Consider the following 16,067-nt stretch of genomic DNA (forward strand, 5'->3'; position numbering starts at 1 on the left):
GAATACCCTTGGTTCCGAGCATTCTGGATAAGGGGTCGTATACCTGTATATGAATTATTTTACTATAGAAATACAGCAAAGTAGAATATGATGGCAGTAAAGAGCATATTAAAATATGAAATATCTAGCGTTATTATATTAAAGATACTTTTGGCATTTGACTCTCACAGAATCCAAGACCTGGTTCCATGGGTTCTAGAACAAGTGGGTTATAGCTAAAGTGTTGGCAAAAAAAAAATATATATATTAATATTCAAGATCACCTTTTTTGTGTTTCAAAAAAATCATCAAATCATTTAAATTCAAATTTTTCAAACTCGAATTATTAACAGAAAATAGTAATGAAAAAGTACGGCAACAAAATCTTGGCAAACCTCTATTGAAGTCAGTGGGAGATGTATTTTCAGTTTTCAAGCTATATTATTGTTCTTGTCTTTTGAATCAAACTGTATTGGAACAATGCAATTGAGTTTTTCTAACATGACTTAAGGAGATCGGGTTTTTCTAATTTAATTTTTGCTTTTTTTTTTTTAAATGCAATTTTTTTTTCACAAATGAGTTTTGAAAACTAATAAATCTTCCTCCTTATGTGTATCTATCTGGCAGATACAGAGCCAGTTGGTCTAGTGAAATTATCAGAAAGGTAGCCAATACTATTATATAAATAATGCCCTTGAAATTATCATTTTTTAACGCACATTGGAGTTGATCTGTCCCGTTTTGCTTTGCCAAAACATTTTCGAAACTGCTGAAAAATTTACGAAACGCAGGAAAATTTATGAAATTCATGACTTTTTTTACATGCACAACAGCAACTTTTTTGATGCAGTTGTGACATTTTTTGATGCAACCATGATTTTTTTTTTGACGCAACTGCAATTTTTTTCTCACTCCAAATACATTAAAGTCAATAGGCATCTTTCTTGGTGCATTTTTTTGTCATGGTGAATTTTTATGATAGTTTCCCGAAAAAAATTAAGCAATGACGAAATTTGGAGCAGCATATTTATGCCTAGTGAAAAAAAATCACTCATCGTTAGTAAAGTCTAAATTTCTGTTTGGCTAAAACAATAAAACAAAATTGTTATACTAATGCCCTTCTTTAATCTTTCTGCTTGTAGGTAAAATATAAGGAAGTCTACGAACACATTAAGGCCAAATCTTACACTCTGGGACCACAAGATGTCGGCATGGTGAACACTAGGAAAGTGAATAAGATCCTTAATGAGGTATGTGGTATGGAGTTTATTGGTATGAGGTTAATGGCATAGGATTGTTTTTAAAATATTTTTATTGGGTTTTACATACCCAAGATAGCGTGTTTATGTGTATTCAGTGACATTCAGGTTGTTTCTATCTTTTGCAGAGGCTCTACAGAGAAGTGTACCATAAGCAGAAGGATAAAATCCACACCACTCCTGATACTCCAGAGATCCGCCAAGTCAAGGCCACACAAGACGCTATCAGTGATGTAAGTTCTATTTTTCTGCTACTTTTAAGATTACATTACCAGCCCCATTAAAAAAAACAATCAGTTTGCTTAATTCATTATCCATTTCTGTGTTTCAGTTGGTCTACAAATCTGACTACCACAACAAACTGCAAGGACATATGATTTCCATGCCTTTTACCCCACAAACCATTCACTGCCGCTATGTTGGAGAAATAACCAGCGATGTAAGTAACCCGTTGAGTCTTAAGGGATTTTAAAATTACATTTGCGGTACAGGTATGGGATCCCTTATCCGGAAACCCGTTATCCAGAAAGTTCCATATTACGAAAAGGCCATCTCCCAAAGACTCCATTATAAGCAGATAATTCCAATTTTTAAAAATGATTTCCTTTTTCTCTGTAATAATAAAACAGTACCTTGTACTTGATCCCAACTCAGATATAATTACCCCATTGGGGGCAGAACAGCCCTATTGGGTTTATTTAATGGTTAAATGATTCCTTTTTCTCTGTAATAATAAAACAGTACCTGTACTTGATCCCAACTCAGATATAATTACCCCTTATTGGGGCAGAACAGCCCTATTGGGTTTATTTAATGGTTAAATGATTCCCTTTTCTCTGTAATAATAAAACAGTACCTGTACTTGATCCCAACTAAGATATAATTACCCCTTATTGGGGGCACAACAGTTCTATTGGGCTTATTTAATGGTTAAATGATTCCCTTTTCTCTGTAATAATAAAACAGTACCTGTACTTGATCCCAACTAAGATATAATTACCCCTTATTGGGGGCAGAACAGTCCTATTGGGTTTATTTAATGGTTAAATGATTCCCTTTTCTCTGTAATAATAAAACAGTACCTGTACTTGATCCCAACTAAGATATAATTACCCCTTATTGGGGGCAGAACAGCCCTATTGGGTTTATTTAATGGTTAAATGATTCCCTTTTCTCTGTAATAATAAAACAGTACCTGTACTTGATCCCAACTAAGATATAATTACCCCTTATTGGGGGCAGAACAGCCCTATTGGGTTTATTTAATGGTTAAATGATTCCCTTTTCTCTGTAATAATAAAATAGTACCTGTACTTGATCCCAACTAAGATATAATTACCCCTTATTGGGGGCAGAACAGCCCTATTGGGTTTATTTAATGGTTAAATGATTCCCTTTTCTCTGTAATAATAAAACAGTACCTGTACTTGATCCCAACTAAGATATAATTACCCCTTATTGGGGGCAGAACAGCCCTATTGGGCTTATTTAATGGTTAAATGATTCCCTTTTCTCTGTAATAATAAAACAGTACCTGTACTTGATCCCAACTAAGATATAATTACCCCTTATTGGGGGCAGAACAGCCCTATTGGGTTTATTTAATGGTTAAATGATTCCCTTTTCTCTGTAATAATAAAACAGTACCTGTACTTGATCCCAACTAAGATATAATTACCCCTTATTGGGGGCAGAACAGCCCTATTGGGTTTATTTAATGGTTAAATGATTCCCTTTTCTCTGTAATAATAAAACAGTACCTGTACTTGATCCCAACTAAGATATAATTACCCCTTATTGGGGGCAGAACAGCCCTATTGGGTTTATTTAATGGTTAAATGATTCCCTTTTCTCTGTAATAATAAAACAGTACCTGTACTTGATCCCAACTAAGATATAATTACCCCTTATTGGGGGCAGAACAGTCCTATTGGGGTTATTTAATGGTTAAATGATTCCCTTTTCTCTGTAATAATAAAACAGTACCTGTACTTGATCCCAACTAACATATCATTAATCCTTATTGGAGGCAGAACAGGCCTATTGGGTTTATTCGATATTTAAATGGTTTTTAACAGACTTAAGTTATGGGGATCCAAATTATGGAAAGATCCCTTATCCGGAAAACCCCAGGTCCCGAGCATTCTGGAAAACATGTCCCATACCTGTATATATCATTGACTTGATGGACCTACACACATTATAATTAATATAAACAGTTAACAAGTGGTGCATACTTCCTACAGGAATCTCCACAACTGAGGTCTTGTCACCCTAAAAAGACCAAAAAAAAAACCCATCTGCAAAACTAAATTCCCATTGCTTTTTGAATGCCATGTTTCCCTGTTCACATGCCTTGACATTAAATTAACCCTTTTTATGTTTGTGTTCTCATTAGAATAAATATAAAGAGGACTTGCAGTGGCTGAAGGGCTTGGGATGCTTCTTGTATGACACCCCTGACATGGTGCGAGCTCGGGACCTGCGCAAGCTCTGGGTAAGTTACCAAACGGGTGCATCACTTTTTGGGTAAGGCACACTAGTAGGGATAGTGATTAAATGGTGGCATTCCTGGGGCAATATAGCTTTTGAGAGACCCTCTGTATATACTAAGTAGTAATAACTAACACACATTGGCACTTTATTGGAGGGTTCAATGGCTACTCCTCTATACTGCGTAACATGTATGATCTTATCACAGAGCAACAAAAATGATTAATAGTATAATTAAGGAAATTATTTATGACTGCTTTAGTAATCAAGTCAAGTACAATATGAACAAAATTAATACAATGTGAATATGATATGCTCAACTACTATGGGTGGAGGGGAGGTTATCCGCAATTAAAGATTCAAAGTCCTGCCGTAGGTTCCAGTGTTCTCAGTGAGTACTCGTCAACAGGTAACAGTCCCCGTGCTGGCTGTACACAATCCAAATTCAATACAAATATCCCGGAGAGTACACATGTTCTTCAGTGAAACAGTGTGATTTATTGAGATATCACTGCAGTGATATCTCAATAAATCACACTGTTTCACTGAAGAACATGTGTACTCTCCGGGTTATTTGTATTGAATTTGTAGGGGCAGTTAATATGTATCAATTATATTACAGGACCCTCCTAATCTGTATGTCCTTAGTTACACTCATAGGCGGATTTTCCATAAGGCTAGGGCAGGCTAAGCCTCCCCAAACCTGCTTGGCACTGTGCTGGAAATAGGTTCCTGCAAGCCCATTTTGCTGTGCTCCGATTGGATCTTTCTCCTTGGGGATTCTCCAATCAGAGCACAGCTTTCTTGACAGACAGTAAAACTGACCAATCAGAGCACAGATTCACACAGGGATCGGGAGATTTTGTAAACTGGAAGCAGTGTAAAAAAGAAGACTGAAAAGAAGAATCTGTAGGCTGTAAACTTTACTTAAGAGCCAACTCTCAACTTTTGCTGCAGTTTTCATCCCACAGGTACTATACACAGGTACTATACCCAGGCACTATACACAGGTACTATACACAGGCACTATACACAGGCACTATACACAGGTACTATACACAGGTACTATACACAGGTACTATACCCAGGCACTATACCCAGGCACTATACACAGGTACTATACACAGGTACTATACACAGGTACTATACCCAGGCACTATACACGGGTACTATACACGGGTACTATACACGGGTACTATACACGGGCACTATACACGGGCACTATACACGGGCACTATACACGGGTACTATACACGGGTACTATACACGGGTACTATACCCAGGCACTATACACGGGCACTATACACAGGTACTATACCCAGGTACTATACCCAGGTACTATACCCAGGTACTATACACAGGTACTATACACAGGCACTATACACGGGTACTATACAGTTCTAAAGAATCACTAGCTGACATTAAATTGTTTTTTGCCTGACCTGACATCTATAATAATTTATAATCTATCCCCTACCCTAACACATGGAGGGTAAGTTAACTCTTTCCCTCTGAAAAAGCTCATTGTGTGTTTGTATATTTGTTGTTGTTTTTTGCACTTACTATTTTTTTTTTTTTTGTCATTGTTTTGTTCATTTATAGTAAGTTACAGTGGAGCCAATGTTGTGTATCAGTGCCAGTGTTATAGTGCCAGGGCCTGAATATCTGCCATCTGTACCCACTGTGTCTATCTGTATATAATGTGCTGGTTTTGTAAATAAGGACTGCGTCTCACTGTATATAATGGGGAGTCAGTACCCACTGCCTTTCTTGCTATAAAACTAACATAAACACATCTAAAGGGGTGGTTCACTTTTAAGTTAACCTTTAGTATGTTATAAAATGACCTATTCCTAGCAACTTTGCAATTGGTCTTCCTAATTAATTTTTTTGAATAATTTGCCTCTCTTCTGCCTCTATACAGATTTCAAATGGGGGCCAAAAAATATTGCTCTGTGAGGCTACAATTTTATTATTATTATTATAATTTTGTATTACTTATTTTTCCAAGTAGGCCCCTTAACTATTCATATTCCAATCTCTTGTTTAAACCACTACCTAGTTGCTAGGGTAAATAAGACCCTAGTAACCAGATAGCTGCTGAAATACCAAATGGAGAGCTGCTGAACAAAAAGCTAAATAACTGAAAAACCATTAAAAATAAAAGTGAATTTGAATGCGAACTACCCCTTTAAGCTAACTGATCCCAAACACAAATGTTTGCAGATCCCCTAACAGAAGTGCGCGTATGAATACTTTTACATCCTAAACATTTTAGGGTAAAAAAAAAGCATCCTACCCGCACTTTTGTACAGTATCCCTGGGAGTCAGTGGGAACGGCAAGAGGTAGTTGGGAGGTTGACTTTTTATGCCAGCAGCGAATCCACTAAGTCTCACATTAGCTGTAGGTCAGTCTGTGTATGGGCCATCTTTAGCCTCCCCAAACAAAAAAGTCATCCTCCGCCTATGGTTACACTCTCTGCAGGGCTCGCGTACCTGTGCTGATTCTAACTAGATTTTCTAGATACCAACTGACACTTGTCTTTGCTTTATTAGTCTAAATCCTTCTATACCACAACTGCCAAGAAGATGCTGGATACGTACAGTGTAGTCATGGACACTCCAGAATACAGGACAGTCCAGGAGCTGAAGACACACCTGAGCCAGGTAAGAATATGTTTTATTTGTTGCACTTAAATATGATAATGTTATAAGTCAGGAAATACTATATTTGATTTACTGGTCCTTCATAGTAAGGAACACTATTGATAAGGTTTATCTCCTATTGGAGATTGTATCTCCTATTGCTTTTGACAAACTACTGATAGAAATATAGGATGTCATGTATATTAATTCATCTTATTTCTCCTTTACATAATACTAATTTACTTTCTGTCCATTTACAGTTTGTGTACAGGGCAGAGGGCAATAAGCAGAAGTCCATTTATACATCTGTCCTTGATACCCCAGACTTCCTGAGAGCCAAGAAAGGGCAAGAAATGCAGAGTCAGGTGAGCGGCACACACTAAGCTTCCAGATTCAAAGAGATCCTAAATGTAGTTGAATATCTGTTGATAATGTACCCCCTACTGTAAATGATAAGGATATTAGAAGTCACTGAGGGGTTCTGTGACCATATAAAGGCACAAGGCTGCAGGCTGAGTTATACAGGGAACTCTGAGTATCACTCATGTATTATAAGGGATAATGTACCCCCTATTGTAAATGATAAGGATATTAGCAGTCACTGAGGGGCTCTGTGACCATATAAAGGCACAAGGCTGCAGGCTGAGTTATACAGGGAACTCTGAGTATCACTCATGTATTATAAGGGTTAATGTACCCCCTACTGTAAATGATAAGGATATTAGCAGTCACTGAGGGGTTCTGTGACCATATAAAGGCACAAGGCTGCAGGCTGAGTTATACAGGGAACTCTGAGTATCACTCATGTATTATAAGGGATAATGTACCCCCTACTGTAAATGATAAGGATATTAGCAGTCACTGAGGGGTTCTGTGCCCATATAAAGGCACAAGGCTGCAGGCTGAGTTATACAGGGAACTCTGAGTATCACTCATGTATTATAAGGGATAATGTACCCCCTACTGTAAATGATAAGGATATTAGCAGTCACTGAGGGGTTCTGTGCCCATATAAAGGCACAAGGCTGCAGGCTGAGCTATACAGGGAACTCTGAGTATCACTCATGTATTATAAGGGATAATGTACCCCCTACTGTAAATGATAAGGATATTAGAAGTCACTGAGGGGTTCTGTGCCCATATAAAGGCACAAGGCTGCAGGCTGAGTTATACAGGGAACTCTGAGTATCACTCATGTATTATAAGGGATAATGTACCCCCTACTGTAAATGATAAGGATATTAGAAGTCACTGAGGGGTTCTGTGACCATATAAAGGCATAAGTCTGAAGATATAATGACTTTATACAGGTCATGAAATGAGTAATCTGTTGCCATAGCTCAACATTTGTAGATTATAATGAGTAATGTAACTGTACATCAATTAAAATGAGATTTACATGACCAATTGTTGTTTTCATTTTTACAGTACCTGTATACAGAGGTGGCTTCAAAAGAAAGACCACACCACCATGCCGATGGGCAGACTCCAGCCCTTACACATGCTAAGCAGGTTAAGGAAATCATTAGCGAGGTACAGTAACTCATTTTTACTTTATCAGAAATACTCTATGCCTATGGCTTTTTGTATCACCCATATTAAATCGGTGTCTTTTTTACAGAAAAAATACAAAGCTCAGTATGAAAAATTCAAGCACAAGTATACATCTGTCGCTGATACACCCATCGATCTCCGGGCCAAGAAAGCCTACTGGAATGCCAGCGATGTAAGTCTACTTTACCACTAACTTAACTTTTTAATGCATGAAACAACCTAGTTTATTATTTTTCAAACGAAAAAAGCAAAGTTTTATTACCTGTTTGGTGAATAATATATAATATTTCCTCAATTTATAGTTGCGCTACAAAGAATCCTTCGAGAATGCCAAGGGAAAGTATCACACAGTGAAGGATGCTCTGGACATTGTCTATCACCGCAAGGTCACAGATGACATCAGTGATGTAAGTACCTATATAATGTAAGAAGTTAACGTGCCACTAAAAATCGGGTGCATTGATGATCAAATGGAAAATAACTTGGAACACAATTCTAATGGTTTAATATTTACATTTTTTTTATCACAGGTTAAATACAAGGAGAAATATGTCAGCCAGTTGGGCATTTGGAGGTCCATCCCTGACCGTCCTGAATACTACCACCACCGTGCAGTTACGGATTCCGTTAGTGACGTACGTTGTTTTATTTGTCTTTCTTTGAAAACACATCTAACATATCAACAGACAATATGGTGCCGTCGGACTGGGACCCCAGGGGCCCATTCAGAAATAGGGAATGACCATGAAACAGGCCAAATGATCAGGAGCAGGAGGGCCCACTGACACCTGGACCCACCGGGAGTTTTCCTGGTATCCTGGTGGGCCAGTCTGACACTGGGTGCCATATATTCTTCTTTTGTCAGTATCTGACATTTTTGTGTGTGAACTTTTTAGAGATGCTTTATAATCTCTCAATCAAGTGTCAGTTATGGACACCAGTTAGAGATCAAATGATTCATTAGTCACCGTTAATAATTAAATACCAATACCAGCCATGTATAAGGAATAATCAGCTCTTTGTTTATATACTTTCGCTGTATTGTAAATGTTACTATTTAATACTAAAAACCTGAAGTATATAGCAAGACATGGATTCAGCAGTAATATAACTGGCTTCCTTCTGATTTTTATTGCAGTTTAAGTATAAAGAGGATTTGACTTGGCTGAAAGGCATTGGCTGTTATGCCTGGGACACCCCAGATTTCACCCTCGCAGAACAGAACAAATCCTTGTACAGCGGGGTAAGTGTCCACACACATTTGGGGGACGGAATTAACCCAAACAATAAAGGGCAGACATTTTTAAAAATGTATTTTTATGCACCTAAATAAAGTCAAGCATTATGTTTATCATCCCTCGACATGACAATCTGTCATAGCAATAAAAGGTACAACATCTACTTGTGATACCAATGTCTTTGACCTACATGAGATGCTGTTTACTAGAGACAAGTGGATGCATATAGCTACCACAGGGCTCAGCCACTAGTTCCACAGATGTCCTATATATTAGACCTTTAATGATAGCTGCTTTTTGACAAACTAAGATTTAGAGCACCTCAAAGATTTTGCTAGACATGGTATTATGAGGGAGTGCTGTTCCATGAGTAATTTGGATAGGGCACTGACATATATTGATCTAGGGGCCATGGGGTGTCACACTAAAGTACTTACTATCTAGGACAGGGGTCCCCAACCTTTCTTACTCGTGAGCCACAGTCAAATGTAAAAAGACTTGGAGAGCAACACAAGCACCATAAAAGTTCATGGTGGTGCCAAATAAGGGCTGTGATTGGCTATTAGGCAGCCTCTATGCTAGGGGTGGGCAAACTTTTTAGCTCAGGGGCCACATTAACTAACATACGGGCCGGACCGGGCCGGGACAGCGTTACGCCCGGGGCTGCCATCAAAAATTATGGGGCCTCACAGCTCCCCCCCAGCGACCCGCTGCTTCCTCCGTCCCGTTCTTCTGTTCCCCGGCTCCCCAGTGCATTCTTTTATATGGTTGCGCCCCGTGCGTGCTGACGCTGTGGGCACGCACGGGGAGCAACCAATCAGGGCCCGTCATTGTTTTAAGGGGGCTGGAGACGGCGGGCCGGATTGAAAGGGCTGACGGGCCGGATGTGGCTCGCGGGCCGTAGTTTGCCCACCCCTGCTCTATGCACACTATCAGCTTACAGGGGGCTTTATTTGGTAGGAAATCTTGTTTTTATTCAACCAAAACTTGCCCCCAAGTCAGGAATTCAAAAATAACTCCCTGGTTTGGGGGCACTGAGAGCAACATCCAAGGGGTTGGGGAGCAATATGTTGCCCCTGAGCCACTGGTTGGGGTTCACGGATTTGCCTGAATCACCCTCATTGTTCTTCCAATGTCTTATTCCACATTTTTCTTAGGGGCAAATTTTTAAATTTCAAGTTTTTTCTTCAATTCACAATTTCACATTTTCTTAAGATTCAATTTTTTCTAAATCAGTTATTTTAGATTTATCAATGTAAAAAAGCCGGACAATTCAAATAATAAAATACGTCAGATGAAAGCTGTCGAGCTTCTATAGAAGTCAACAGGAGGTATATTTTCAATGTTTAAGCCATTTTTGGAGATTTTTCAAAAATATACAGGTTGATTAAAAATTAATGGAACAAACTATTTTAAACTGTGATTTGTGATTTTTTTTACTGCAACTTGCGAGACCAAAGTTCCTATTCGAGTTTCTTTCTAATAAGAAAAACTCAAACTATTTAGGAATTTAATACATTGTGTTGTGTCCCACTGTTGACTGTAATGACTGACTTTTACATCTTTTCTGCCTGCAGTATAAATACAAGGAGTCTTTCGAGAAGACAAAATCTAAATTCAAGTACACCGCCGACAATCCTTTGTTTAATCACTTCAAGTATGCCACTCAGCTGGCCAATGAGGTAAGGTACACATACATACACAGTAAAGGGTACAAAAATACCAGAAGCCAACTTTAAGTGCTCATCCCTGTTCTGGAGCTTCTAGGGAAGCTTGGTGGGAGGCCATATTAAATCCGAGAATCAGCTTTGTGACCCAGTAATTGGTCAGTTAGCCAGCACGTGTTACTTACTGCTGGAAAATATTTTTCTGTAATAAATAGGATCAGGGAGACCAAGTCTAAGCAGAGTGGGGAACCATAAGTTAAGAACACATGCAGCAGTTGTTTTATCTACAGCATTTTGCATAGCTGGCAGTGCTGTTCTGCTGTGGTCTATGGGAATTACCTATCTCCCAGGTGAGAAGAACAAGTCAAAAGGGTTGAGGAGACCGCCTCATACGTATGCAAATAGACCAAAGGGATTCTGGGAACAAATTCCTTAAGGCTCCTAAAAAAATCCCATTTACATGGGTTTATCCTATAGGCTAAAGCTCACCCACTGGGTTTTTAAAGCAGAAGCCAGGATAATAGCTGATCAGATTCCCAACAACAGACCGGTTTTGCCCGGTTTAGAAAAAGTCTGTAGTTAGGAATCTGATCAACTATTATCCTGGCTTTTGCTTCTTGAGCTTATAGATATAGAATAAACCTTATAGGATAAACCCATGTAAATGGGATTTTTTTAGGAACCTTAAGGAATTTGTTCCCAGAATCCCTTTGGTCTACTTCTATTTAAAAGATCAAAGTTTTCTCGGAACTGTGATCACTTCTGAGTGATGCTTAACCCAGAATTGACTCCTAATGTTACTGATTTGGGTGACCCTCAACTTCATATGTTTGGGGAGGAAAAAAGAAGGTAATACTTTCTTTTCAAATATAAATTTCCAGTGCAGTAGTGATTCGTGTTTTTAGTTCTAGACTTTCCTCTGAAACTTTATTTTCCTCTGAAATGTATTTAGTTTTGTTGATATAGAGGGTTTATTGGATGATTATTGCTTATTGAAGAGGAAGAGTAGGCCACAAATTGCACAACGCAAGAACCTTAAATCAAATTCATTCCTTTTCACTGTCTGCTCAATTATAATTGATAATACAATATCAATAGCCCATTGAGGTTAGTTTGGAAACTTCCATCAAAATTTAGTTCATGTATAATGGTCGCAAATTGGGAATAGGGAGTTTTCAGTATTAGCGCTCACTGATTTCATAGCATAAATTGTCTTTATGATCTTTAGGATTGCTAATGAGTCCTAATCATTTTAGTGTATGCTATGTATAATGATAATTAGCTTTGCAAATACCTACAAGATTTACCAAAGGGTATTTACTATAATCCATTTACTTTCAATGTTTTATGGAGTGATACAGGTTAACAGTCCTGGCTAAATCATGGAAGATATTGTAGATTATGAATAGAACATGTGTATTACAATACCAATTTTCTTAAATAGACGCTTGATATATAACTTGTTATTGCATTTGTTTAAATTTGAAGTATCCCATACTCCAGCCGAATAATGTGTTATTCTAAGCAGCTTCCGCCCACAGGTATAGCCTCTGGAATGAGATATATTCACGTCATAATGTCCACGAATTGCAAAGGCAAAATACACATATTTGTTATGAAAGTAAATCTTTTTTGCAAAACTATAACTACATGTGCTGTTCTGAGCAGAAATTGTACAAAGCTGATTATGAGAAGGAGAAAACGCACTACAGTGTTGTGGTGGATGATCCTAGACATCTTCTGGCTAAAACCGCAAGTGAACAGATTAGCCAGGTAACCCCGTTGCCTGGTACTGATATTTGGTGCACCCCGAGACTGTGGTGTCTGCGTTTGCACAGGACGTTTTTAGAAGAGGATGTAGAATATCTGATGTATTTGTGTGAGCCATGTCTATGTAACGTGATATATCAAGGCAGGCAAGCAACTCTGCTGGATAAAAAACTTTCCAAGATGACCAAGAAAACAATTGAAATTAGTTTTTAGCAGTAATCTTGCACTTTTGGGCAGTTTATGTTGCTTGCTATGGTGTATCTGTTACATATACAGCTGTGTAAATCCCTTCTCATGCCATGCAAGGGATCTACCGTTGTCTTTAAATGTCTTCTCTGTACTTCGTTGGTTTCTGCATGAACAGAAAAAGTACAAGTCTAATGCCAAGATCCTACGTGAACATGGGTGTAATGAACTCAAGAGGCCAGATATGTTACGAGCACTATACAACACAAGAATGTGGAGTCAGGTAACAGTCGGCTTAGTTGCTCATTACCTGCTGCTTTGCGCCTTTTACGTTCCCTGACAAAGCTGCTAATATTCAGCGTCTAAACTCATAACAAAGTTAGTTCTTTTCAGAATCAGATACGTAGTTGTCTTAGAGAAAGCAAAACAATAAACACAAAACGTTAGGGTTGATTAGTCAAAATCTGAGACCCTTTTTCGACAAACAGTTTTTTGTGGCAAAAAAAATGTTTTTGAAATGGCATTTTCCAAACCTCATATTTAAAACTACAGAAGCTGGCAAGCTCCTTTAGAAGTCATTGGGAGGCATATTCTCAGAAATCAAACTGTTATTAAATGTGAATTTTTTTTTTACATATGCTGGAAATGGAAAAAATATCTCAATTTGAGATAATTCAGTTTTTTTACTAAGATGAATGTAAACAGCCTAATTTAGGCAAGTCTGCCTTCCCATTTTGATTCCATTTATGAGATTTGGCCTAAACTACAGACTACAGCATAGGAGCCGGACATAGTCCTTACGTTGTAAATCATCTATAAACGGCTATTTTCTAGGGTGTATATTAGTATCAGTTAAAATTATATTCTAAATAAAATTCCATTTGGGCATCTTCTGCCTTTAAAGGAGAAGGAAAGGTAAAAACTAAGTAAGCTTTATCAGAAAGGTCTATGTTAATACAGCCATAAGCACTCACAGAAACGCTGCACTAAGTCCTCTATCAAAAGAAACACAGGATTTATTGTCTCCTTTTTTGTAAACATGTTCTTAGGCTGACTTCCTCTCTCAGAAAAATCCTTCATTCCCGGGGCCAGAGTCTGTGCAGCTCTCTCCTGCTCCCCCCTGCCATAAGAATTTATAAAACTCACTCCCCCCCTCCCTTAAGAATGTGTAATCTGAGCTACCAGCCTCTAGAGCTGCAGCAGGAAGCTATGAAGACCAAGCTAAAATGGCAGCTGCTATCTTAAACAAACAGAGGGAGCTTCTAGGGCTATTCACTCAAGATGGTAATGCTTTCTGCAGAATAAATATAGCGTTCTAGGTGGCACTAATATGGCAAATCTTTTGGAAGTAAAATGCCAAAATGGCTTTCCTTCCTTCTTAGATCTGTTAGGCAGTTACTTTGCCTCTAAGCATTTAATACATTTACCTTTTTTAATACATTACATACATTTAAGGATTACAAGTTTGAGGATTAGACAGCTACATGGCTTAGCTTTCTAACTCTTTATCAGTCAGCTAACACCAGCTCTCGCATATCGCCTCCATGTAAGTATTAGCTTTACAACCGCACCATCCAAAACGCCCGTTCACATTGTCTGTGTCACTAAGGAGCTCCTAAGCATGGGTGGGTAAGATTACTTACATAAAGTGAAACATTCAATCCACTGTCAAAAAGTAAGGATAAAGATTATGCAAGTACAGGTATGGGATCTATTATCTGGAAACCCATTATTCAAAAAGTTTACCATAATGCCATTTCCCGCGTTGTCCCATTTAAACAAACGATTTTGTATTTTTGACTGGTTTGGTTTTTCTCTAATAATAAGAGAGCCAGGTACTTGATGGTAGCAAAACTACATAAATCCATGTTGGTGGCAAATCATACTTCAAATTATAGAAAGAGCCATTATCTGGAAATGCCAACAGCCCAAGAGTAGTGATGAGCGAATCTGTCCCGTTTCACTTCAGGGGAAAAAAAAATGCGAATTTTTACACTGCAAATTTTGTTGTCTGTTTCGCTAAATAATCCACCAATGGCAACACGGGGACATTTGCCGCAAATTCATGCCTGCCAAATTATTTCTCCCATTACTACCCAAGAGTTATTATTCTATTGATAACAGATTCCATACTGTACATTTTTAAAACATTTCTTACATTTTTGTCAGGGATTTAGGAAAAAATTTAACTTGTGGAAAAAAAAAAACGATAAGTAATGTACAGGTATAGGACCCATTATCCAGAATGCTCGGGACCAAGGGTATTCCAGATAAGGGGTCTTTCCGTAATTTGGATCTCCATACCTTAAGTCAACTAAAAAATCAAAAAAACCTTAATTAAACCCAATAGGATTGTTTTGCATCCAATAAGCATTATTTATATCTTAGTTGGGATCAAGTACAGGTACTGTTTTATTATTACAGAGAAAAGGGAATCATTTAACCATTAAATAAACCCAATAGGGCTGTTCTGCCCCCAATAAGGGGTAATTATATCTTAGTTGGGATCAAGTACAAGGTACTGTTTTATTATTACAGAGAAAAGGGAATCATTTAACCATTAAATAAACCCAATAGGGCTGTTCTGCCCCCAATAAGGGGTAATTATATCTTAGTTGGGATCAAGTACAGGTACTGTTTTATTATTACAGAGAAAAGGGAATCATTTAACCATTAAATAAACCCAATAGGGCTGTTCTGCCCCCAATAAGGGGTAATTATATCTTAGTTGGGATCAATTACAAGGTACTGTTTTATTATTACAGAGAAAAAGAAAATCAATTTTAAAATTCTAAATTATTTTATTAAAATGGAGTCTATGGGAGACGGGCTTTCCGTAATTCGTAACTTTCTGGATAACGGGTTTCCGGATAAGGGATCCCATACCTGTATTTGTTTCTATAAGCTGCATGCTAGCTCTGTGTTAATTTGTGTTATGTGCCATTGTTTGTCTGTCTTCACATTGCTTGCATGGGAATGCTTCATGCGGAATGCTTGCTATAAAGTGTTTTTTAATTGAGAATTATATACAGTATAGATATATATGGGCATATTTATAAATAACAACAATTAAAGTTAGATTGTGTGATTCCCGGTTATTTTACAATATGGCAAATTTTAACGCAGAAAATGCAAAAACTTTATGAAATAGTTAAATGTAAAAAATAGAGCTCACAGCAGAAAAAATCACCCACTCTATTCCTATGGAAACTTTGGAAGTGTATTTATCAATGGGTGAAAGTTAGAATTCACCATTTAATAAATATTGCTTCTAA

At 37.8% G+C, this 16,067-nt stretch overlaps 1 protein-coding gene across 37 annotated transcripts in view; it reads left to right on the plus strand.

The window, feature by feature from the left end:
• The window catches only part of neb (nebulin), a 137,689-nt gene that overhangs the window by 81,495 nt on the left and 40,127 nt on the right, over positions 1-16,067 (plus strand). For 34 of the 37 annotated variants that reach the window (XR_004220488.1, XM_031893462.1, XM_031893465.1 and 31 more), the window contains 13 exons: positions 1,122-1,229; positions 1,367-1,471; positions 1,570-1,677; positions 3,637-3,735; positions 6,288-6,398; positions 6,638-6,742; positions 7,806-7,910; positions 7,999-8,103; positions 8,234-8,338; positions 8,462-8,566; positions 9,070-9,174; positions 10,747-10,851; positions 12,505-12,609. Coding sequence is in view for 36 of the 37 variants with exons in the window: in XM_031893462.1 (XP_031749322.1) it covers positions 1,122-1,229; positions 1,367-1,471; positions 1,570-1,677; positions 3,637-3,735; positions 6,288-6,398; positions 6,638-6,742; positions 7,806-7,910; positions 7,999-8,103; positions 8,234-8,338; positions 8,462-8,566; positions 9,070-9,174; positions 10,747-10,851; positions 12,505-12,609 (1,371 nt within the window). In the remaining variant the exon portion in view is untranslated. Of the gene's footprint in view, positions 1-1,121; positions 1,230-1,366; positions 1,472-1,569; positions 1,678-3,636; positions 3,736-6,287; positions 6,399-6,637; positions 6,743-7,805; positions 7,911-7,998; positions 8,104-8,233; positions 8,339-8,461; positions 8,567-9,069; positions 9,175-10,746; positions 10,852-12,504; positions 12,610-12,970; positions 13,076-16,067 lie in introns of all 37 variants that reach the window. The other 3 variants (XM_004917663.3, XM_012971154.2, XM_002936663.4) reach the window with 1 other exon arrangement.

The sequence above is a fragment of the Xenopus tropicalis genome, chromosome 9 (genome assembly GCF_000004195.4).
Source record: "Xenopus tropicalis strain Nigerian chromosome 9, UCB_Xtro_10.0, whole genome shotgun sequence".
NCBI lineage: Eukaryota > Metazoa > Chordata > Amphibia > Anura > Pipidae > Xenopus > Xenopus tropicalis.